The sequence below is a fragment of the Eptesicus fuscus genome, chromosome 21, assembly GCF_027574615.1.
Source record: "Eptesicus fuscus isolate TK198812 chromosome 21, DD_ASM_mEF_20220401, whole genome shotgun sequence".
NCBI lineage: Eukaryota > Metazoa > Chordata > Mammalia > Chiroptera > Vespertilionidae > Eptesicus > Eptesicus fuscus.
In genome coordinates this window covers 41635814-41661036 of record NC_072493.1, presented here as the reverse complement: position 1 = coordinate 41661036, position 25223 = coordinate 41635814, and the positions used below count along the sequence as shown (strand labels likewise).

The 25223-nt window shown below is 44.6% G+C and overlaps 1 protein-coding gene across 3 annotated transcripts in view; it reads right to left on the bottom strand.

Moving 5' to 3' along the window:
• Nucleotides 1–25223, bottom strand: part of SAE1 (SUMO1 activating enzyme subunit 1) — a 105821-nt gene that overhangs the window by 47200 nt on the left and 33398 nt on the right. Inside the window, exons 1-3 of one of the 3 annotated variants that reach the window (XM_008154432.3) lie at nt 22459–22619; nt 10144–10255; nt 1960–2133 (exon numbers count right to left, since the gene is read on the bottom strand). In XM_008154432.3, the coding sequence (XP_008152654.2) occupies nt 1960–2133; nt 10144–10255; nt 22459–22556 (384 nt within the window). In that variant the 5' untranslated portion in view covers nt 22557–22619. Of the gene's footprint in view, nt 1–1959; nt 2134–10143; nt 10256–10644; nt 10690–22458; nt 22620–25223 lie in introns of those variants that run through there. The other 2 variants (XM_054711181.1, XM_054711180.1) reach the window with 2 other exon arrangements.

Here is a 25223-nt window from a genome sequence, read left to right as displayed (position 1 = left end):
TTGGATCCTATGGCTAGAAGACAAAAGAAAAGTTGCAGGTTTCAGTGCGTAGAAAATGTAAATTATGAGACGTTACATTCTGCAACCCAAATGAAATGTGTTTAACTAGAAAGTAAAAGCCATTTAATGAATTTGTTTCCCCTGATCCATGAACACATATAAGCCACATTTCATGGTTTTCATGAAAAGAAAAAGACACTAATAACTTAAGTGCAAGTTATTTCTAAGTGATTAAATATATTAAAATCTGAATAAGCTACAACAAGGAGCAAAACCAGTTTTTAAAATTGACCCCTAGTCACGTTTAAATACAAGGGCACTTTTCCCCCTTCTTCTGATTGATGCGTTCAGATAAAAAGATAAACAAGTCCTGTTGAGATTACTTTTCCAGTTTTCCATGTGAAAACTTTATCTCAATTTAAGGACCAAAAAAAAAAAAAAGGTTACAGACCAAGTGACCTTCCATTCAGGCTTAGACAATGAACTGGTGATTTACTCAGTGGAATTAACAATGCTGCTCTGAGGCCTATAGGTTCTATTCCAATAAGTTAAAGGATTGGAAATGGCTGAATTTCATGGCATAAAACACCATCTTTTCTGGAGAAGCTTTGTAATCATGGCCAAGAAGATAACTTCTAATGGAGACATTTTTCATCTGAACATAGAAAGTTGGGGAATAAATAACAAAAGGATATTTTCATTTGATAGAACCTCTCTGCTCTTGTCTGGCAGGCAGACTACTGAAATAACACTCATGGAGAAATATGAGCATCTGGTGTCATTCAGAGGACACAGCCTCCCAAGGAAAAATCAAATCTAAAAAGGTGAGACAACCACAATTGAACATGCAATCAACTGACCAGATGGAAATGTACAGAGTCACAGTGACTAAACCCAGTGCGGGACCAGTCAAACACGGCCTGTGCAACAGTCACACTTGCCCCGTGCACATGCATTATACAAGCAACTGGCTCCACGCTTCAGTTCTAACAAAGCTTCTAGTTGCTAGAAGGTTGAGGGACACCTAGAATAAATCAAATGTGGTTACTAGGAATAAAGGAATGAAGAGAAGACCTTCATCCACATGGAAAATGTTCCAATATCTGGAGTTACGAAACAGAATGAATTAAAAAGAAAAAAAGGACAAAATGCACAGATGATCCATCATTTCAAGCCCATATTTGAACAGATGCGCATATGAAATATAACAGCGTGAAAAACAAACTACTCAACCCGAATTCTAACCTCTCGTATAATGGGCCTTTCATTTAAAAAACAAGTACATCATCTGTGACTTTCACAATTATTCAAGCTTCTCGCAGGGTACAAGGAACCATGTCTGAAAGGTCACAGGCACTGAAACAGAATTTAACTTATCCTTTCACCTCTGCAGAGATTTGGCAGAGAAACCAAGTGAGGTTGGATATGCCTCATTTGGCTTATGACTATAGTGATTTTGTCTAGTTATCCATGGCAACATGGTCAAAGTGGCTGAGTGAAAGAGACAGACCAAGATCAGGTGTGCTCTTTTTAAAGACAAAACACAAGCTGTAGTTTGATATTTCTAACCAAAAAAAATGACTCTGCTACAGAAATTAATCACCAACTTGTTAAGTTTTCAGGAGAAAACATTTGCAGTAATATGTATCAAAGCCATGTGCAAAGATTCTGGAAGGAAGACAAACACCAAGGATGAAACCTGGTCTAGGGGAACATATGCCCAAAGAAGAAACCAACAGACAGCAACTCACAGCTATAGCAGACCCAACATACCGGATCCACCTACCAACACACTCAATCTACTAAGGCAGTAGGTATAGTAAACCTAAAGAGCAGTACAGCTTATAAACTTACTTGGGAAAAAGCTCAGAATTCGAGATTCTAATGCTTTAGTGTACCTAGAACACACACAATTAGTGCTTTAATTCCCCCAGATCGGACACTCTCTCTGAAACTCACAGCATCAAACTGAGTGAAAAAGGACTCGGGTTTCTTTTCTATATCCTCAGTGTCGGCCTTCACTTCCACCATGGGGTTGAGATTCTGAGCTCGCTCCAGAGAGGCTTCGGCCCTGTTTCGGCCAAGAGATCCAGTGCGGATCAGGAACTGAGCTTCAGGGTCTTCTGGAGAGACCTAGGAAGAAATTTTTCTTAAATACTTGAATTTGGAGAAAATCATATCTCAAAGACAATGAACCTTTCCATTTTAAAGGATAACTAAAATACCTACCATTTGATTGCATTACTGTTCCTGCAGGAATCTGCCTAGTGTAGATGCCCTTCACGCTTTCCTTCTGAGGCTTTAAAATAGACATTTAACTTTTACTGGGCATTGACGGTTACAGAGCACCCCCTTGTGTTTATAAAGAAAATTCACTCTAAACAGAAAAGTCCACTGCTTTCTTCTTCAACTTAGGTTTGTAACTGCTATCAAAATGATATAATTATTAGTGGTAAGCATTTACCAGATACCTACCCATGTGCCCAACTCTAAGCTTTCAGAAAGAAACGTAAGTAGCTTAAAGGATGAAGTCCCTTTCTACAGTGGTTTAAAATTAGACCAGTGCAAATTTCAGACACAATGAAGAATGCTTGAAATGAACTCTTAAATTCAATGAAAACTCAGAGGAGGAAAGATGATTGGGGACTGGAGTAGAGAGATGATTTCACCTATAAGGCTGGATGTATCGCAGAGGGCCTCAAAGACAGGTAACATAATCACATGACAGTCCCCAGTAGGGTTACAGACTTCATATTGTTCACAAGCATTTCCCCCCACATCAAACATCTAATTTAACCATTCATCTCCAGGTGTGACTTCGTCACCTTCACCAAGACTGGGTCACCAGTAATAATCTTCCCTCCCCCTCTCCTTCAAAGTACCCATAGCACTACCTCACTACATTTCTTTCCAAAAATGAGCTGACCCTTCTCCCACTCAAGGCCAACCCTCTAACAGGATCCTTGACCCAACCCATCCCGCTTCTTCAGAGATCTCATTATACTAGTATTATGAGAAGCTATACACCAGGGGTAGGAAACCTTTTTTCTGCCAAGGGCCATTTGGATATTTATAACATCATTCACGGGCCACACAAAATTATCAACTTAAAAATTAGCCTACTCTATTTGGTCAAACATTTAAATAATTCACCCATAATGCCTCGCAGGGCCAGACCAAATGATTTTGAGGGCCTTATACGGCCCACAGGCCAGAAGTTCCCCACCCCTGCTATACACCATAGTGGTTAAGAGCAAGGTTCTGAAATAATTCAGGCAGGATTCAAATCTTTTATTCAAATGTGATTCAACCACTTACTGTGTGACCTTGATTAAGTATGAGGGAATCACATGTAAAATGCAGATGTTAATAAAAACAATGCACTTACTAATTACTCCATCAATGCTAATCATTAATTATTACTATCCATGCTCTGCTCCCTTGGCCTCTCAGACCCTGGCTCTCCTCCTCCCTCGATAGACAGTCTATCCTCTACATGGGTCCCAAGATTCCATCTCAGAATCTTTCATCTTTTCACTCTGTATACCACCATAAACCAACTCAATGATTCTTTTAATTCCTACCAGAATTTTCTGGTATTTCTTAAATTGCTCTTACTGTACAGATTTCCTCCTGATCTGAGCCTTGTATTAAACTATCTGCCCACCAGATACTTCCTCCTGGATATCCCATAGGCCCTTCATATTTGACTCTTGTATTTGTCTCTGTTGATAAGCCCACCAAACTGCCCATCCAGTCACCCGAACTAGAAACCTGATGTTCAAATCCTTGGTATTTCCTCGATAGCAGTCACCTGCTAAGGTGGCTAAGAGCATGGGCTCTGCCACCAGTCAAATTGACTGAGTCATCGTCTCCCACTAACTACTGTGACCTTAAATGGGCCAGTACTTCACTTCCTTTTCTCAGTTTTCTTATCTGTAAAATAGGGATGACAAACTCTACAAGTCAGAGTTGTGAGGACTAAATGACACTACAGCCACAGCTCTTAGAACAGTGTCCAGCACCTTCAGTAAGTGTCCGTTGTTGTAAGATATTCTTTGTTTTCCTTACGAGCCCATATACAATCCTATCAGTTCTACTACCTAAGTTTTTCTACCTCTGTGTGCTTCCTGCCCTATCACCACTCATATCCTTTTCAGCTCACCAAAACTACTAAAGCAGACTTCTAAGTGGTCTTCTACCCTGTATCTTGTGCCAACCTTAGTTGATACAGTAATCAGTCATCTACCCAAAGTCCGAAGCTGACCAGGTCACTCCCCCCCACGTTGGAAACTCTTCAATGAATCCTTACCACCCAGGGGTCTAAGTAAAAGCTTACAGCGGGGCTTGCCAGCAGGCTCTTCAGGACTTGGACCTTACCTGCAACCTACTCCCACCTCCCACTACTTTGAGCTTCACACTCTAAACATTCCACACTGCTCTCTATATTCTATTTCTCCCCTGCTGTTTTGTGCCACTGCTAATGGCCCCTGCCTGAAATACAGCCCCTCGACTTGATCAATCTCTACTTGTTCTTCAATACTCAGCTCAGATCAGAACTCCAGGAAGACTTTTATGTCCCCCTATCACACCCTGAGTCAGGAAGCCCACTCTGATTTCTGGGGAAAAAATTGAGAATGGGAATCAAATACCTGTAATACTTCAGGGTAGCAGAAGGTGATCTTGGATGCTTATTGATGTAAACAAAATGAAAACCTCTAAGGGGCAGAAAATAACATCCTCATTTTCTAGATGAGCAAATTGAGTCTCTGAAAGGTTAAGTCCTTTGCTCACCTTGAGGAGGGAGGATCTGAACTCAAGTCTGCATGATTCCAAAGCTTTTGCACTATGTAGCACTGTCTGCCTGGGATTTTTCTCATCGTGGGGAGGGGGTAAGAAAAGGGAGACACATGCCGAAACCAGTTTGGCTCAGTGGATAGAGCGTCGGTCTGCGGACTGAAAGGTCCCAGGTTCGATTCCGGTCAAGGGCATGTACATTGGTTGCGGGCACATCCCTGGTAGGGGGTGTGCAGGAGGCAGCTGGTCGATGTTTCTCTCTCATCGATGTTTCTAGCTCTCTATCCCTCTCCCTTCCTCTCTGTAAAAAAATCAATAAAATATATAAAAAAAAGAAAAAAGGCCGAAACCGGTTTGGCTCAGTGGATAGAGCGTCGACCTGCGGACTGAAAGGTCCCAGGTTCGATTCCGGTCAAGGGCATGTACCTTGGTTGCGGGCACATCCCCGTAGAGGGTGTGCAGGAGGCAGCTGGTCGATGTTTCTCTCTCATCAATATTTCTAGCTCTCTATCCCACTCCCTTCCTCTCTGTAAAAAATCAATAAAATATATTTTTTAGAAAAAAGAAAAGGGAGACACAAGCAAATTGCAAAGGGCAAAGGAACCACAGTGTTCATGAGCTATTAGATTTATGAGATGGGGGTCAGGGAGGGTAACTTGACTGGGACCAGGTTACATGAAGCCAGAGGTTCTCTACCCTCCCTGACTGTCAGGCTGACCTGGAGAACTTTTATTTTAAAATAACTCCCCAAAGATTCTAAAGCACAGATGGGACTGAGAACCTCTGTGCGAAGTCTTGAAACCAGCCAGAGGAGTTAGGCCTGGCATGGGAAGGCAGTAGAAGGCACTCTAAGTCCTCAAAGTGAAGAGGTAAGGGATGACAATCGGCCTGTTCAACACGGGGTGGCATTCATCACTGGACTGAGGCAGTGACAGAACCATATCCCACACCCCTCCCTGTTAAATTATCGTTGCCCATTCTTGGATTTCTCCAACCAGGTGAGAAAGTCAACATCCCTGTGTGGTTTCATTTATTCCACACCAAGGCCTCCAAGTTTAGGAACCATCCTTCCTTGAGTCTCTAACTCTTAACCTCTCTACACATTACAAATTCTTCCTCTAGATGGGGTGCTCCTGCCTCTAGGGGGCACTGTGGTTGGAGAGATATCAAAGCAGCAGGTATCCGACTGTTAAATTGCTTGCTGGAATTTTCCTTCCTTAGAAGGTTGTATTTTTATTTATTTATTTTTAAATCCACATCTGAGGATATTTTTCCACTGATTTTTAGAGAGAGTGGAAGAGAAGGGGAAAGACAGAGAGAAATATCGATGTGAGAGAAACACATCAATTGATTATCTCGAGCACTTGCCCCAACCAGGGCCCAGGGCTGGGGAGGAGCCTGCAACCAAGGTACGTTTGGTTTCCCCTGATCCAATTAATCTCCTTGACCAGAATCCAACCCGGGACCCTTTAGTTGGCAGGCCGACTCTCTATCCAAACCGGCTAGGGCTTAAAAGGTTTTAAATTCAAGTCAAAAATCAATATATGACTGTGATATTAAGAAAAATTCATATTGCAGTAAAATTTTTAAAAATTAATGATTGCAGCCCTGGCCGGGTGGCTCAATTAATTGAAGCATCATCCAATGCACAAAAAGGTTGCAGATTCCATTCCCGGTCAGGGCACATACCCAGGTTTTGGGTTCAATCCCCCGTCAGGGAGTGTACAGGAGTCAATTGATCAGTGTTTCTCTCTCACATCAATGTTGGTCTCTCTCCTTTCCTCTCTTCCTAAAATCAATAAAATCAGCACTAGCTGGTTTGGCTCAGTGAAAAGAGCATCAGCCTGTGAACTGAAGGGTCCCAGGTTCAATTCTGGTCAAGGGCACATGCCTGGGTTTCGGGCTTGATCCCCAGTAGGGGGCATACAGGAGGCAGCCAATGATTATCATTGATGTTTCCACCTCTCTCTCCCTCTCCCTTCCTCCCTGAAGACAATTAAAAAAATATTTTTTTTAAAAAATCAATAAAAACATACCCGTAGGTGAGGATTAAAAAAAAAAGTATTTGAAAAAAGTTAAAAAATAAAAATTCCATTAACATTTACTTTTGTCCATAGAGGCTGTATCTCACACTGTGCACTACTTATATAGTGTGAGACAGGACCCCTCTTCATTGCTCACAAATTATAGGATGGGACAACACAATCTTTAAAGTATTTTACCTAAAAAGACATGATTCCTGGAATTTGCTTTAAAATATTGTCAAAAGCTGAGCCTGTGTGGCTCAGTGGTTGAGCATCGACCTATGAACCAGGAGGCATAGGTTTGATTCCCAGTGAGGCACATGCCTGGATTGTGGATTCAATCTCCCATATGAGGCATGCAGGAGGCAGCTGATCAATGATTCTCTCATTGTTGATGTTTCTGTCTCTCTCTCCCTCTCCCTTCCTCTCTGAAAGCAATAAAAATATTTTAAAAATATCTTACCTTATAATAGACAAATATGCAAATTGACCGCACCTTCGCTAAGCCCAAGCCACGCCCACCAACCAAGCCACGCCCACCAACCACGCCCACCAGGAAACCGTTGCAGGGAAGCTGGGCTGCGGTGGAGCCCAAGGCCGGGAAAGCCGCCCGAGCCTTTCCTGGCCTTGGGTGCCAGCGGGGTGCCTGCTCCGATGGCAGGAGCGAGCCGACCTGGGGGGTCGGCTCGCTCCTGCGATCGGGTCGCAGGGACGCTGGGGTGCGGCGGAGCCCAAGACCCGGAAAGCCGCCCGGGGCTTTCCCGGCCTTGGGCGCCAGCGGGGTGCCTAATTCGATCGCAGGAACGAGCTGACCTGGGGTATCGGCTCGCTCCTGAGATCAGGTCGCAGGGACGCTGGGTGCAGCCGAGCCCAAGGCCACCGCCCAGGGCCAAGCCGGGACCCTGACAGAAGGTAGAAGGCGGTGGCCACAGCCAAGGCCTGGGTCCCCGGTGCCGGCAGAAAACTGGTGCAGGCAGCCAGGTGAATGAAGGTCTATTGCACGAATCTTCGTGCAAACGGGCTACTAGTATATATATAAAATAGCATAACACACTCAAAAACTAGAGAAGATAAAAGATCAATTTCTTTAAAAATCAACAAAATATTGTTATCTGGAGAAGCCAGGTAGATGGGATGTCAAATATTATTCTCTCTACTTTTATATATATTTGAAAATGTCTATTTAAAAAAACTAAAATGCCATTGAGGCATGAGAATGTAGAGTAAGAAGCAGTTATTTTCACTTTAGACAAAAGACAAGTCAGAGGAAAGCTACACTGGAGCTGGGCACTATTATTATATCATCAATTAAATCATTATATCATACTAGAGGCCTGATGCACGATCAGGGCCAGCAGACCAGGGGAAGGGACCATGGAGGTTGGCCAGCCGCAGGAGGTTGGCTGTGGGAGCGCACTGACCGCCAGGGGGCAGCTCCTGCTTTGAGCATCTGCCCCCTGGTGGTCAGTGCACATAATAGCTACTGGCTGGTCGTCCAGTCATAATGGTCACTTAGGCTTTTATATCCTATCGAATAAAGAGGGAATATGCTAATTGACCATCACTCCATCACAAAGATGGCTGCACCCACAGCTGAGGCCAAGTTCCCATAAGGAGCCTTAAAGAGCAATCAGCAGGGACCTGAGGCTATGCCCTCCCCTGCCCCCGTGAGGCTTGACAGGGGACCTCAGGCCGCGCCCCCCACCAGGTGGGGCTTGACAGGGGACTTCAGGCTGCGCCCCCACCCTGGCACCAGCCCAGGGGACCTCAGACCACACCCCCCGCCCGGCGGGGCTTGACGGGGGACCTCAGGCCGCACCCCCCACCCCAGCGGGGCTTGACAGGAGACCTCAAGGTGCACATGTGGGTGGGCGGGGATTTGACTCTGGATCCCAGGGTGCTCCACAGACTCTGACAGGAGGAAGGTTTTCATATACATTTTACTAATTTTCTTTCATCTGACACTTCTATTATAGAGAAAGGGCAAATAGCAATATTAAATTATTTCCTATAATTAATCCCCTTTTAATTGGTAGTATACAGATAATTACCAATTATTGGATGTTTTGGTTGTTATGTGTAGGCACTATGGTAAAGCAGTCCAAATACATCCTCTCTGATCCAATGTTTTCCAAAGTAATGTCTGCAAACCATCTACAACAAGATCTCTTAGGATAACTTTATTGTTTTTAATTTAAAAAAAAAAAGGAGAAAAGGAGATAAAGTGATAAGCCCCTAGCTGGTTTGGCTCAGTGGATGAAGCATCAGCCTGTGGACTGAAGGGTCCCGGGTTTGATTCCAGTCAGAAATACATACCTGGGTTGTGGGCTCGATCCCCAGTGGAAGGCATGCAGGAGGCAGCCAATCGATGATTCTCTTTCATCATTAATGTTTCTATCTATCTCTCCCTCTCCCTTCCTCTCTGAAATCAATAAAAATATATTAATACTTGCCTGTCAAAAAAAAAAAAGAAGGAAAGAAAATATCACTAATGAGAGAAAATTATCTATCGGCTGCCTCTTGCATGCCCCCTACTGGGGATCAAGCCCGCAACCCAGGCATGTGCCCTTACTGGGAATCGAACCTTGACCTCCTGGTTCATAGGTTGACGCTCAACCACTAAGTCATACTGGCCGGGCTATTTTTTTAATTTTTAAAAATTGAGTTGAGCCCTGACCGGTTTGGCTCAGTGATAGAGAGTCAGCCTGCGGATTGCAAGGTCCCAGGTTCGATTCTGGTCAGGGGCATGTACCTTGGTCGCAGGCACATCCCCAGTGGGGGTGTGCAGGAGGCGGCTGACTGATGTTTCTCTCTCATTGATGTTTCTGACTCTCTGTCCCTCTCCCTTCCTCTCTCTGTGGAAAATTAATAGAATGCATTTAAAAAAAAAATTGAGTTGAGATATCTTTTAAATATATTTATTCCTAAGCCTCATCTCAGACTTTCTTTCTAAAGTAGAATCATTGGGGGATGAAGGACTATCCCATGACAAAGCCCCAAGGCAATTCTACATTTTTTAATTAGTCAGGTGATTTATAAGCACAAATTGGAAACTACTCCTCTACCCCTCAGGATCACTCTCCAAGAGAGAAGTTAACTCTACGTGCAGATAAACAAGCTCAACAAGGAAAGAGGAGTGGTGGTACTGAAATAAAACGCAGTGCTAGCACCATCAGTTTCCAAAGGCTCCAGTTCCATGAATGCCAGCCCTCCTTTCACAGCCCTGAAGGGGCAAGTAGGAACTCCCCAAATCCCTAAGTGTTTATAGCTTCTTAGGGAGACTGCTTTGGAGAGTGATGAGGGAGGTGGCTGCACATCTCACCTGTTCGTGATCCAGCATGGTCAGTCCTTTCACTCCTGCCAGGATGAGATTCTTGGCAATTTCAGCCCCGAGCCCTTTCATGCCGACAAGAAGCACCCGGGAGGCCCGCAGCCTGTAAAGCAAACATTGTTAACTGGATGACAGAGCAGCAGAAACTTGCCACATCGCTGAAGAACAAAACAACAGGGCAGTAATTTTAGTTTTCATTCACTGCACTGAAGCAGCACAGCCTCAAAACTAGAAAAGAGATGCTCCAATCCATCCTGCAGAGCACATCATTCAACAAATATTTGTAGAGCTCCTATGCCAGGCACCTCTCTAAGGTGTGGAAATAAATCAAACATAATCCTTGCCCTCTGTAACTTATACTTTGTGAAGGAAACAGATAATAAATAAGAGTATATAGGGTGGGACCAAAAGTAGGTTTTACAGTTGTTTATATGGAAAATAATACAAAATTAATAAATAATAATACAAGAATAAACTGTTTCAGGTACTCACACTATAAATTTACTTCTGCCTCACCCTGTATATTATGCCAAACAGTGATGAAAATCAAGCATGATGTGATCAAGACTGATGGAGGATGTTCTTCTAGTCAAACTCGTTGGAAAAGCCTTTCTGAGGAGGTGCTGAGCACAAATGAAAATGAAGTAAATGATGAACATATAGGTATTTGGGAGAAGAGCATCCCAGGCAGAGAAAACAGCAAGAGCAAAAGCCCTGAGGCAGGAGTTTGTGGCATGTTTCAGGGAGAGGAAGAAGAGCAGTGAGCAAAGGGGAAACTGGTAGGAAATCAGGTTGTAGACAGAACCAGGGCTACATCATGAAGGCTCTCACAGGCATCATAAGGTTTCTGGGTTTGATTCTAAGCCTGATGAAAAGCCATGGGGTAGTGGGGTCTGGAGGGAAGAGTATCACAGTCAAGGTGAGAGGATGATGGTTAGACTAGTATGATAGCCGAAGAAGAGGTGGGAAGCGGTACTATTTAAGCTATAACACGCAAACAGAAACGTGGCAGCATGAAAGAGGGTATACCAAAGAAATGTTTGAATCATTTTAAGTATAATGTGACAGAAGACGTGGCTAACAGAAGGTATTCAGAGGCTGCGCTATCCCAAGAAGTCTGGACTTAACTCTGAGGTCAGTGGGAGACAGTATATAGGTCTACAATATCTTACTTGAATTCCCTTGGAGGGGAGGAAAACATACAAAATTCCCATACATGGTGACAAAATAAAGGCACAAGTGCTTTTCATAGAGGAAAGAAAAAAATCCCTTGAACCACAAGTGTTTCAGAATCACAATTTTTTATTTGAAAAAGGAATAAATTGTATGATGTCATATAAGTACTAAACTCATGGAGTCATTACTTTGTAAGGTATATAAATGTCTAGTCACTGTTATACACCTGAGACTAACATAAACTTTTTAAAAAATATATATATTTTATTGTTTTTTTACAGAGAGGAAGGGAGAGGGATAGAGTTAGGAACACTGATCAGCTGCCTCCTGCACACCCCTTACTGGGGATGTGCCTGCAACCAAGGTACATGCCCTTGACCGGAATTGAACTTGGGACCCTTCAATCCGCAGGCTGAGCCATATCGGTTAGGGCTAACATAAACTTTTATGTCAACTGTAATTGAACACTAAATTTTAAAAAAATACAAAATAAAAAAATAAAGTGCTCATTCATTGACATTATAAAAAGGAAATAAAAGAGTTTACATCATATATTATGAAACAACCCCATCAGGATCTTAGCGCCCTGTAATTAAACTCCTTAATATTTCTGCAGTGAATATGATTATTCACACTGAAAAGGATAAGAACTAAGAACAGCCTCACATAAATTCAAGTTCTGCTGGACAATGAGTTTGCTCTTAATTTATGAAATGAGTCAATTCTCAACAAGTACCAGTATTGGGAAGAACATGCAGAAACTATTTTCCAATGGTTCTAATAATTATGGATGTTGCATGTAGACTAGAAGTCTTTAATGAGAATGGTGGCTGAGTCCTGCGCTGATTCTTGGTGCTAGCAGATTTTGGATTTTCTTCGCTGATACAGTCAAAGGATAAGATGGGGAAAGAGGGAGAATATTGACAATATTTCCCTCAAATGGATATGTCTGGGTCTCAGTTTCTCCGTTATTGTTTTCAATCTATGGGCCCTTTCACTGCCAATCACAGGATAGCAGACACAAGCCTTTCAAGTGACAATTCCACTTCACCAGAACAGGAGAAAGCTGAGAAGAGGGCTTACAAGATGCAATGAGCAGGTCCTTTATCAGAGATATAGAGCATCATACCAATGGATGGGAGGAGGAAGGAAAACTACTTGGCTTTCCAGAGGAGCCCTAATCCCTCAAGAATCAGCAAATATAATAAGCAATGTTTCCTAAAAGAACATAGTACACATATCAAACCTTCTACCTGGCCTCCTTGCTCACAAAGGTTGAGCACCCTTGCATTGAGCTGTACTTTCCAAGTCTCTGCTATCACGGCGAGTCTACGAGCCCTCCCAGCACCTGGCCCTGACACTGCTGCACTTGGAACTCCAGGTTCTAAGTTCCCTTTCAGTCTGAGGGACTGGGTTTTCTGCTGTCTGACTGCTCCAGTACCTCAAAGATACAGCCCTGCTCGCGTCTAGGAATCCATATCTTCAAATATCACCAGTGGCCTCCTAATCTCCACGCCCACTAACTTCTCAGGCTGTTCTCCCTGATATTTCCTCGGCAACAGGTACTACCTATCACTCATGCCTCTATGCCTGAAGACTTGGGTTTGAATTCTGGCTCTGCCACTTCCTACTTGGCTGACCTAGAGAATCTCTCTAAACTTCAGTTTATCCACCTGTAAAATGGGGATCTGATTCTGACTTAATGGTTTTTAATCTCAACAACCTTGTAAAATGTGTATATAAAGCCATCTAGCATAATCCTTGGCATGTAACAGATGCTCGGTATATGTTACTTGCTGGCATTTAAAGCCATTCAGTATTGGCTACCTCTGACTTCCCCAGCCTTACCTCCCACTACTACCAAATTACTTTACTCAATCCCAAACATGCCCTCAGTTTTCCACCTGCAATCTTTATTTTTTTATATGCCTATATTTTTATTGATTTCAGAGAGGAAGAAAGGAGAGATAGTTTGAAACTTCAATGATGAGAGAGAATCACTAATTGACTGCCTCCTGCATGCCCCTCCACTGGGGATCCAGCCCCCAACCTGGGCATGTGCCCTGACCAGAAATTGAACCGTGACCTCCTGGTTCATAGGTCTATGGTCAACCACTGACCCACACCAGTCAGGCCACCACCTGCAAACTTTAAATCACAATATTCCACACACCTTGAAATGCAACTGTTCTTCCTCTCAAGCCTTTCCCCAGACTTCAAACCCCAACTTGAGTGCCATTTCCTCAGAAAGTCTTTTCTTATGGCAGACTCGAATACTCTCTCCTCTGAATTCAGAGCAAAGGCCACATATAAATGCCTCTGATAAATCACATATAGACACGTGTCCTCTCCATGATCCCTAAATCCTGTGGAGCTCTTCAAACTCTTCGAGTTTTTTTTTTTTAATTCAAGTGGCATCACCACTGACCTTCATGTTTATGTTGTTAATCCTTAACCATGCCAGGTGCCCCGAGATTACAGCTTACTTATGGCTCAATTACATGAAAAGCACTTAAAATAGTACCTGGCACTGAGTCAGCATTTAATGAATGTCAGCTATTACTATTCATACCCTGACACAGCGATTCCCCTTCTAGGAATCAATCCTACAGAAATGTCCAAGTGGTCACAAAAGTCATGTACAAATATATTCACAGCAACATCATCCACTTGCTTCCCTCTACCTCCACAGTGTCTGGTCTGAGCCACCATCATTTCTCGCCTACAGAACTCAACAGTATCCTACGTGGCCCCCTGTTTACACTGTCCCCATCTCAGGCAAAGAGATAGGAAAAATATCCTCAGGTGAGGATTAAGCAAAAAATAAAAGGAGAAAAAGTTAAGAAAGGTACAGGAGATAAAGTTTGAAGCAGAGCCAGCAGGACTTCCCAATAGATTGGATGTGGGTATAAGGGACAGCGAGAAACAAAAGAAGTAGATTTCTGGTCTGTGCAATAGGAAATGGTGGAGCCATCGGCATTTGGCAAATTTGACCACCTTCTAAAAATAGCCCCCTCTTCATTTAACAGTATGGTACTTTTCATTTAAATCCACAATCCTGCTCCATCCAACTGCCCATTCATTGTATGTACTTAGATGTCTTGCCATAATCCACAATATAACTTAAGACTGCTCCCCACTGTTATCTGCTTAAGCAAATACATTCCTCCTAGTCTTCCTCATCCTCCTGAAGTCCCCACTCAACCCACTGACTCCTGCTTTACATTTGCCTTACTTATCTCAAGCTATTTCCTATGTAGTTTCCCTTCTTTTGTTGCTGGTGATTTATACTTGTCAAGTAACTGTAGCTATAATTTACTAACTCCTTTCTGTGCTTAGGCACTACTCATGCATTATTTCATTTAGTTCTCCATAACCTTATAAAGTAGATTATATTATCTCTCCTTGACAAATGAAAAAACTGAAGCATAGAGAAGTTAAGAGATGTATCCAAGGTTACCTAGGGGGACCCGGGGCGGGGGTGCTGGGAGGAGGAGGTGAAGGGTGGTAAAATGGGAGATATCTGTAATATTATCCTATATAATAAAAGCCTAATATGCAAATTGTCCCCTCAACTGGGAGTTGACCAGGAATTCGACCTATCGCTATGACGTGTGCTGGTGTGCTGACCACCAGGTGGCAGTGTGGAACATAGCAGACGTCAGTGATACAGAAGCCACTGCTGGCGCCGATGGGCACCAACGAGAGAGTGGACCGTGGTGGGATGGTGGAGCAGGTGAGCGGGTGGTGCCATGCCAAGGCGGGTGTGAACAGGGGCCAGCCGATGGCCCCACAGACGGCTCCCAGTGGTGGTGGCAGGGGGGTGGGGCCGCCACCCTGCTCCCAGGCACTGAGGGGGCTGAGCTGTGGACTGATCACCCCACAGACTACTGATCACCCCACAGACGGCAACCAGAAGCCAGCAAGCCCTGATTGCCCAATCGGGGCCAGGCCCTGGGCTGGGATGAGGAACTGGGGGTGGGTGGCAGCGACCAACCTCCCGCTGCACCCAGGAGAGGGGCTGCGACCTCTAGCCGACTACCTGGGGACAGGGGTGACGGGAATGGTGGTGCGGTGAGAATGCAGGGTGTCCGCCAAGCTCGCTCTCACTCCCCTCCCCCGGGATGCTCAGGTACCGGGCACCCATGAGGAGCCTGGCCCACACCCACGGGCCTCTTCCAGGTGAGCTGGGCTGCAGCCGCTGGGACCACAGGGGCCAGTCCGGCTCCCCATGGGTTGGCACAGGAGCCGGTCTGCGAGGCCAGCCAGGAGAGAGAGCACAGCCTGTCCGGATTCCGTACGGCGCCGCTGGGTGGCCCAGAGTCCCACGCTGCGCCCCAGCCCACGGCATCCTGCCACACTCACTGCAATTCTGTGTGGGGACTCAGGCGCCGTGACTCAGGTGGAGGGGGGCGTGCAGGGGCCCAGGTGCTGCCCAGGGCCCCAAGGTCAGTTGGGACCTGCCCTTCCATGCCAGACACTGCACTTTGAACACGAGCCAGGCCTAGGGACCGCACCCGTGCACAAATTTCGTGCTCTGGGCCTCTAGCCCACAATAAAAAATATATTGCCCTAACTGGTTTGGCTCAGTGGATAGAGCGTTGGACTGTGGACTGGAAGGTCCCAGGTTCAATTCCGGTCAAGGGCACATGCTCGGGCTGCGGGCTCGATCCCCAGTGGGGAGCATGCAAGAGGCAGCCGATCAATGATGCTCTCTGATCTTTGATGTTTCTCTCTCTCCCTCTCCCTTCCTCTCTGAAATCAATAAAAATATATTTAAAAAATATATATATTTTAAAAATAAAGAACTGTACCCAAGGTTAAATAACTAAGATGTTCTTGAGCTGAGATTCAAACTCACCACTATCAACCACTAGAATAAATTGGTCCTTATATGAAACAACCAGTACATAGTACATGCTCAGTCACTTTAATGGCAAATCCGTGCCTATGGAACCAAATGAAGTTCCTCTGAACAGCCAGCAGTGTAGGGCGGTGGTCGGCAAACTCATTAGTCAACAGAGCCAAATATCAACAGTACAATGATTGAAATTTCTTTTGAGAGCCACATTTTTTAAACTTAAACTCCTTCTAACACCACTTCTTCAAAATAGACTCACCCAGGCCGTGGTATTTTGTGTAAGAGCCACACTCAAGGGGCCAACGAGCCACATGTGGCTCACGAGCCGCAGTTTGCCAACCACGGGTGTAGGGTAATGAGTGCTTGAAAATAGGAAAGTTTTTCTAGTCCCTTTTTCGTAAAACCAAAATTTCACAGTTAAAAAAGTCTTAAAGATTTAGTCACACTCACCCCTCCTTTTGCAGATGTGGAGCATAAGGCCAAGAAATTGTGTGACTCACTCAAGAGCAAAGAGCTATTTAGCAGAGATGAGGATTGAACCCAGGTCTTTTGACTTCCTAGATCTTTGCAATGTATAGTCATTTCATTCACTCAACAAATATCTAAATATCTACACACTTGTAAGCACTGAAAATTTAAGAGAGACCAGTAAAAACCCACATTCTAATGATTGGACATTTATAAACTGCTTGCCCTAATGGAGTTTATAATCTACTTTCCTCTTTCCAGTCACCCTCCCTTCCTCTCTCTTAGATATGGGGATAAATTACTGCTGAATGGGAGAATCAGACTTGCCTTTGTTGTGAAAGGCAATGCCAAAACTGAAGCACACATTCTGAGAGCATACACAGCTGCCAGCTTTAGCATTTCCCTTCACGTTAATTTGATTGAAAGAATGAGGCCCTCTGGTGGAAAATGAGCTGCCATGGGAATAGCAGTGAGTCTGAAGTTAGAAACTACGAATCCAATCCTATTTCTATTTACTTGCATGTGACGCTGGAAGAGTTGGCTCCCTTCTTTGAACCTCATTCATAAAATGGGCTATGCACCACAGCACGATGCAAACTCACGTGCAAACTGCCAGGCAATTATAGCAATAAGTGAAGCTCAAATGGTGGAGAGGACAGCAAAGTAGAGAACCCATGCTGTGTAAAAGAGGTGGCCTCAGCCCTAGCCGGTTTGGCTCAGTGGATCGAGCATCGGCCTGCGCACTGAAGGGTCCCAGGTTCGATTCTGGTCAAAAGCATGTACCTCAGTTGCAGGATCAATCCCCAGCCCTAGTCAGGGGCCATGCAGGAGCAACCAATCGGTGTTTCTCTCTCTTTGTCTCTTCCCCTCTCTAAAACTCAATAGAAAAATATCCTTAGGTGAGCATTAACCAAAAAAAAAAAAAAAAGCAGCCTCTTAGCTCCAACCAACGGGAAGGCATGTGTGTCTGATTTTTCTATTTTTCAAAAGAAAGAAATCTGCCCAGCCAGTGTGGCTCAGTGGTTGTACATTATCCTATGAACCAGAATGTCACCAGAATGTGACTGGGTTCAATTCCCAGTCAAGGTACATGCCTGGGTTGCAGGCTCAATCCACAGTAGGGGGCTTTCGGGAGACAACCAATCGGTGATTCTCTCTCATCACTGATGTTTCTATCTCTTTTCCCCAATCCTCTCTGAAATCAATAAAAATACATTTTTAAAAATAAACTAATAAAAGCTCATCACTCTAAAAAAAAAAAAAAAAAGCTGTTAAGGTCAGAAGTAGGACCTAACTAGAAAACTTTATAAAAAAAATAAATAAAAATTTTAAAATGACAGAAATCAGAAACTCTATATGAAATCTCTAGATTGGGTGGGGGGGGGTCACATTTTCCCCCAACTTCTCATTATTAAAAATTTCAAACATAAAAAAGTAGAAAGTAGTATCTCACTCATCTAGGAGAAATAATGAACAACATAAACTGATGAACAAAAACAGACCCGGAGACAGGGAAGCATCGATCACACTGTCAAACCTCAGAGGGAAAGTAGGGGAGGGGGGGGGGAAAGGGGGAGAGATCAACCAAAGGACTTGTGTGCATACATATAAGCCTAACCAGTGGTCACGGACAACAGGGGGTTGGGGGCAAACGTGGGGAGGCGTTTGGGATGGGAATGGGGGGATGAGGACAAATATTGTGATACCTTCATCAATAAAGAAATAAAAAAGTTACAGTGATGTTTTGGTGTGGGATCCCCTTTCCACGTCCTGCGTGGTTCAGGGTTCGAGTTCTGGAGAAGGGCCGCACACAAATGAAAAGAGACTTGAAGAAATTTAATTTGGCGATATGGGGGGCCAGGTGGTAGTCCAACTCTAGTGGGAGAACTACTCCCTGCTCTGGCCCTGCTATTCCTTTTATTGAGACTATGGGGAAAACACCCATAGCACTTAGGCAGGAAATAACAGAAATTTACATGGGACAAACAGAGGTGGAGGCTGCTTCAGCTAACAATGTCTCAGCTAAGCAGTGAGTGGTTAGAGCAATTAAGGTTATTGACCAGCCATCCGAAACTGATTGGTTTCCGGCATTTTGGCACTAAAAATAATAATATCCACATAAATAATTCAAACAATGTTTTTTTCTTTATGTCTATTTAAATTAACTTTTCATCATCTACAATAAAAACTTTTTTCAAAAAAAAAAATTCAAACATAAAAAAGTAGAAAGTAGTAACATCTTGCTCTATTGGCTTTTACCCGTATACATACACCATGGCATTTCACACCTTTAAAGTGCATCTCTGAAAAAGAACATTCTCCTTCATAACCATACTATTATCACTTCTAGAAAATAATTCCCAAATATCATCCTTAATAGGACTGAATATTCTAATTTCTCCAATTCTCTAAAAAATGTTTTATTCTAGAAGTTTTCTTTTTGAACCAGGATCCCTGCGTTTGGCTCCATCTCTTTACACTTACTCCACAACAGTCCTTCACTTGTTTTTCCCATCACACTGACTTCTGGAATAGAACCAGAGCAATTGTCTTGTAAATGTTCCACCTTCTAGACATCTTATCATTTACACAATGGTGCCCTTCATTTGTTCCTCTGCCCTCTAAAAGCATGATTAGAGTACAAGACACTGAGCAGGAAAACTTCAATGACGCAGTGTTCTTATTTCCCCACATCAGAAGGCATATTATTAATAATCACCTCCAAATAAGTTATTTGTTTTGTTTAAATGTTGTTACCTTGGTCTTATGGGTTGTAAAAGTTATTAAATATTTTTAAATTAAGTAGAATTATTCTTTCTGATGCTCAAATTGTCCCAAATTTGGCCAATTTTCTCAATTTTTAAATGTTGGCAACTAATTTCAAAAAAATGTAAAAACACTATGTGTTTTTAAAAAACGCCCAGTTTTTTTTTATTAAGTGCAGATTTTCTCTTTGACCTTTTTTTATTTTTAAATTATATATTTTTTTTAAATATATTTTTGATTTCAGAGAAGGAGAGATAGAAACATCAATGATGAGAGAGAATCACTGATTGGCTGCCTCCTGCACGCCCCCTATTGGGGGATCTAGCCCCCAACCTGGGCCTGTGCCCTTGATCAGAATTGAACCCAGGACCCTTCAATCCGCAGGCGGACACTCTATCCATGGAGCCAAACCAGCTGGGGCTACAGCCCAGTTTTTAACCTCTAGACTGTGTAAGTTCCCTGGGAAGGTCCTTTTTGGCATTATTGCTCTCCCTTACAGTTCCCTGCCAGCCTTGTTCCAACATCACAGCCAGAAGCAAAACCGGAGCCAGAATGCAGTTTGGCGATTCCCAGGCCACCTTCCATTTCACAAAGGATCCCCAGGCCCCAGAGTTTTCCTGTCCCACCTGGAATTCCCTTAGAGGCAAGTCAATCTGCTTTGTGGAGCATCCTTCCTGTCTATACAAGGGCCCTTTCCACTCCAGAGCCCTGCTACGAGACTCAGTTGAAAAATGGCCACAAGAGCACTTTTTAATAGTCTATAAGGTTGTCTACAAATAGTTTCCTAATTATAGATAACCCCTTTCTTCCCAGGACCCTCAGCCAACCCTTTTCTGATTCTTCACAGGCTTTAATACATCTCCGCTCCTTCAGAATAACTCCCACCTACCAAGAATTCCATATCCTTCAAAGAGCAGTCCCTAAAACCAATCAACCCCACCTCTGATTTCAGGCCCAGTCTCAGTCATCCCTGAGTTCTGCCTCTCATAACCCACACATGAACTCCTTCAGCAAATCCTGTCCCCGCTACCCTCAAAGATGTCCAGACTATATATTTGACCCCTTCTCTTAAGTTCCAAGCCCCATTACTTATGTCTCCAGTGGATTATTGTAGTAAATATTGCAGTAGTCTCCTAACTGGAACCCTTATATCCATGTCTGCCCACTTCAACCTATTCCCCACACAGCAAGAATGGATACAAATCAGGCCTGGCCTGTGTGGCTCAGGGGTTGAGCGTTGACCTGGGAACCAGGAGATCAGGGTTTGATTCCACTTGCCCGGGTTGCGGGCTTGATCAGCTGATCCATGATTCTCTCTCATCACTGATGTTTCTCTCTCTCCCTCTCCCTTCCTCTCAGAAATCAATAAAAATATTTTTAAAAATAAAATAAAATACAAGTCAGATCATGTCACTCCTTACTCAAAACTCTACAACACAGAATAAAAAATAAAAAAGCTAGTCAACTCATTTGGTTCCAGCCATCCTGTTTAACTGGCCAAGCATGCGCTGGCCCCCCAGATTTTACACTTGCTGTTCTCTGTGGCAGGAAGGTTCTTCCAGGTGGCTTTTCCCTTTTATACAGGTCGGCGGCACAATGTTAACTCTTCAGAGGCCTTCCCTGGCCGCCCTATCCAAACAGCTCTCCACTTCATCATCCTTTATTGATCCTCTTATCCTGCTTTATTTTTCTCCCTTGCACTTGCATTACTTAACAGTAGGTTTTTAAAAATATATTTTTTATTGATTTCAGAGAGGAAGGGAGAGGGAGAGATAGAAACATCAGTGATGAGAATCACTGATCGACTGCCTCCTGCATGACCCACACTGGGGACCAAGCCCGAAACCCCGGCACACGTGCCCTTGACTGGAATCGAACCGGAACCCTTCAGTCCGCAGGCCAACGCTCTATCCACTGAGCCAAACCAGCTAGGACCTAACATTAGATTATTTATGTTTGTTGCCAACACTAGAATGTAAGTTTCATGTGGGCAAGGAGTTTGTTGAGTTCAGGGATATATGCTCTATGCCTAGAACAGTGATTGTGGGAGGTGCTTAATAATTACTTGATCAAATCGATCACCTCTTTCAAAGACCTCATCTCTAGTCACTATTCCTCAATACCCCAGGTATGCCCAACCTCCGTGTCCTGTCCTCTCTGGACACATCCCCATACCTAGCCACAAGCAAACTCTGCAGGTGCCTCCAGCACCCCCCTAGACTCCTAGAGCCTCTCAAGACTCCCACTAAAAAGCCCTAGCCTGTTTGGCTCAGTGGATAGAGCCTCCGTCTGCGGACTGAAGGGTCCCGGTTCGATTCCGATCAAGGGCACATGCCTGGGTTGCAGGCTCGATCCCCAGTAGGGGGCGTGCAGGAGGCAGCCAATCAATGAGTGTCTCATCTCATCACTGATGTTCCTATCTCCCTCTCCCTCTCTCTGAAATCAATTTAAACAAATAAAAATAAAAGACTCCCACTAAAAATAACTTAATCCCAAACGCTCAAAAACCCTCATTCTTTCAGATTGGCCCACCCCTCAGAAACCACAAGAATATAAGGTGCATGTTAGGTTCGCCAGTCTCCCCAGCGTCCGGCACAGAACAGGTCCCCCCTACCTAGTAATGAATGAACTACGCCGCTCCTTTCATCCTTTCCAGGCATTCCCGGCCCCTCCTATTTCCCAGCCCCCACCCCCGTCCTAAACTCCAGCATCACCCCCTTTCGGGCTTCTGAGTCCCTAAATTCGAATCCTTCTGTTCCCTTAGGACTCCCCCCAACACGCCCCCCCCCCTCCCTCCAAAGGCCTCCAATCACTCAGAACCGCCCTCTCACCCCCTGGGAAGTCCTGGCTTCCCATACTTCCAGAAATATCCCAAATCAACCCTTCCAGCCCTCTCAGGCCGGCTACCATCCCCGGGTACAGAATTCCCGCCTCCTCTCTTCAAATTAGACCCTCCCTCTCCCTGAGGGCCGCGAACGCCTCAGGCCAGACGCCCCCCTCCAGACCCTCAGCCCCACAGGCTGCACCAGTCTGACCGTTTCTGGGCCTCCAATCCCCAGAGACGGATCTGCCGGTCATACTGCGCCGCTTCCTCCTCGCTGATGCCGCCGCCAGCCTCCTCCTTCTCCACCATGGCGCCGGCTCTCTCCGCCTGAGCTCAGGTTCTGCTCTCGCCAACCGCCGACCGCCGCGCGCCCGGGACGCGTCTGCGCCTGCGCTGGAGATCGCGCCTGCGCAGTAGCTCCTCTCCGCCGGCCCGCCTCTGCAGCCCGGGACCACGTGGACCCCCCCCCCCAGCTTCAAAGGCGGGCCGGCGACGGCCGGTCACGTGACGGAATTTCCAGCCCGTCCAGACCAAAATATAGCTGGGACTATGGCCCCGCCCCCCCCACAAGGGAAGGAGACTGCTTTGAGATTATTCATTCAGCAAGTATTTATGGAGTGCCTGCTGCAAACCCGGCATCGGGTTTGTGAAATAGAATGGCGAATAAAATAGACAAGTCCTGCCCTCATGGAGCTTATCTTATGTTGAAAAGGGCCCAAGATAAAATCACTCTAAATCAGGCCATTCTCTAAATGCTTTGGAGAAAAATAAAGCAGGGTATGGAACTACATGATGACAGGAATGGCCAGGGAAGGTCTCTCAGAGAAGGAGACACTGAGCAGAGATCGGAAGAAACAAGCCTTACAAATCACTGGGAGAAGGCACATTTCCCAGCAGAGGAAACAGCAAGTGCAAAGGCCCTGAAGATGAAGCGTGCTTGCATGTTTTAACTGTGGAGGAGGCATAGTGCTGGAGTAAAGTGAGAGGGGGCAAATGGTAAAGGATTAAAACATAGATGAAGCAGGTGGGGGATCATGCTTTGTAGGCTGGTAATAGCTAGTATGTATTTTCCTTAGGCAAGATGCCTTTTTATTATTAATTCAATAAATATGTGGACGAAAGGGGCCACAGTGCTGACCTGACAAGCTCAGGGGAGGCCTTCATGACAGTCTTACAAACTCAGAGACCTAAAGGAACCACAAAGGATGGCCTGAAATTAAACTTTAACTAAACGTAGTTATGGTGGGCAGTTACATCCTAGGCTGGTATCTTCACTGACAAGGTCAATCTTTACCTTAACTGAGCCTATCTGTCTTTTTGCATCTATGATAACATCTATGAAATGTCTGGGTAACTTGTAACTTCCCTTTTTCTGGAGTCCCTGGGGCACAACCAACTGTGGTGGTCTCCAGGACAGATACCACAAATTTCTTCATTATCATGTTAATTGTTTCTGCACCCACCTAAATATGTGTCATTTTACTTTTTATCCAGTCCCAGGGTTCCCCCCCCTCTTTGTTTATCCCACCTCCTTAATCTATCAACAATGAATTTCATGCAACCCATCTACATCCCTCCTTTGATTATAAATACAAATGTAACCCACCATTCTCCGGAGCATTATCTCAATTCCTTGAGGTTCTACTTCCTGGCATATGTCAGTTTGGCTCAAATAAACTCACAAAAATTCTTTACAGGTTTCAATGGGTTTTTTTTTTACGTTAACAAATACTTATTAAAAACTTGTTCTGTGCTAGGGATAAAGCAGTGGAAAATAAAATAACTGCCCTCTTATGGAAGTTAAATAAGTATTTTTTTTAATGTTTTTAATTGACGGCCAGTGTGCTCAGTGGTTGAGCATCAACCTATGAACCAGAGGTCACGGTTCAATTTCCAGTCAAGGCATGTGCCCAGGTTATGAGCTCAATCCCCAAGGGGGGGGGGGGGCATACAGGAGGCAGCCAATCAATGGTTCTCTCTCATCATTGATGTTTCTCTCTCTTCCTCTCTGAAATCAATAAAAATGTATTTTTTTATTTTTTTTATTTTTTTAAAATGACTATATATATTTTTTAATATATTTTATTGATTTTTTACAGAGAGGAAGGGAGAGGGATAAAGAGCTAGAAACATCGATGAGAGAGAAACATCGACCAGCTGCCTCCTGCACACCCCCTACTGGGGATGTGCCCGCAACCAATGTACATGCCCTTGACCGGAATCGAACCTGGGACCTTTCAGTCCGCAGACCGATGCTCTATCCACTGAGCCAAACCGGTTTCGGCAAAAAATGTATTTTTTTAAAAACACACAAATATTTATTATCTCATAGTTTCTGTGGGTTGGGAATTCAGGAGCAGTTTGGCTGGGAAGTTCTAATTCAAGGCCTCTCATGAGGGTGCAGTCAGATGCACGCTTTGGCTGCAGTCATCTGATGGCATGGGGTAGAAGCAGTCCTTCCGAGCTGACTCACTCACATGGCTGGCAAGTTGATGTTGGCTGATGGCTGGGGACCTCAACTCCCCTAGCCAATTTCTGGGTCCAGGCCTTTAGAAATAAGCAGGCTCCCCTTAAAAAAAGCTATGTGAACCAGCAATTCCACTCTTAGATATATACCCAGAGAAACTGGGTCAGGGACCCAAACAGATACTTGTATGCCAATCTTCACGGCAGCATTATTCACAGCTAGAGGCCCGATGCATGAAAATTCATGCAAGCGTAGGCCTTCCTTCCCCCGGCTGCTGGCACAGGCTTCCCTCTGGCACCCGGACCCAGGTGGGACCCAGGCTCCCTCCTTTCGGCCGCCAGCAGGCACCCGGGACCCAGGATGGCTTCCCTCTGGCCCAGATTCGTCAGGAAGGACGTCCGAAATGACATACAGAAGATGTCTGGTCTAATTAGCATATTACCCTTTTATTAGTATGGATAGCCAAAGGTGGAATAACCCAACCCATTCACCAACTGCTGAATGAATAA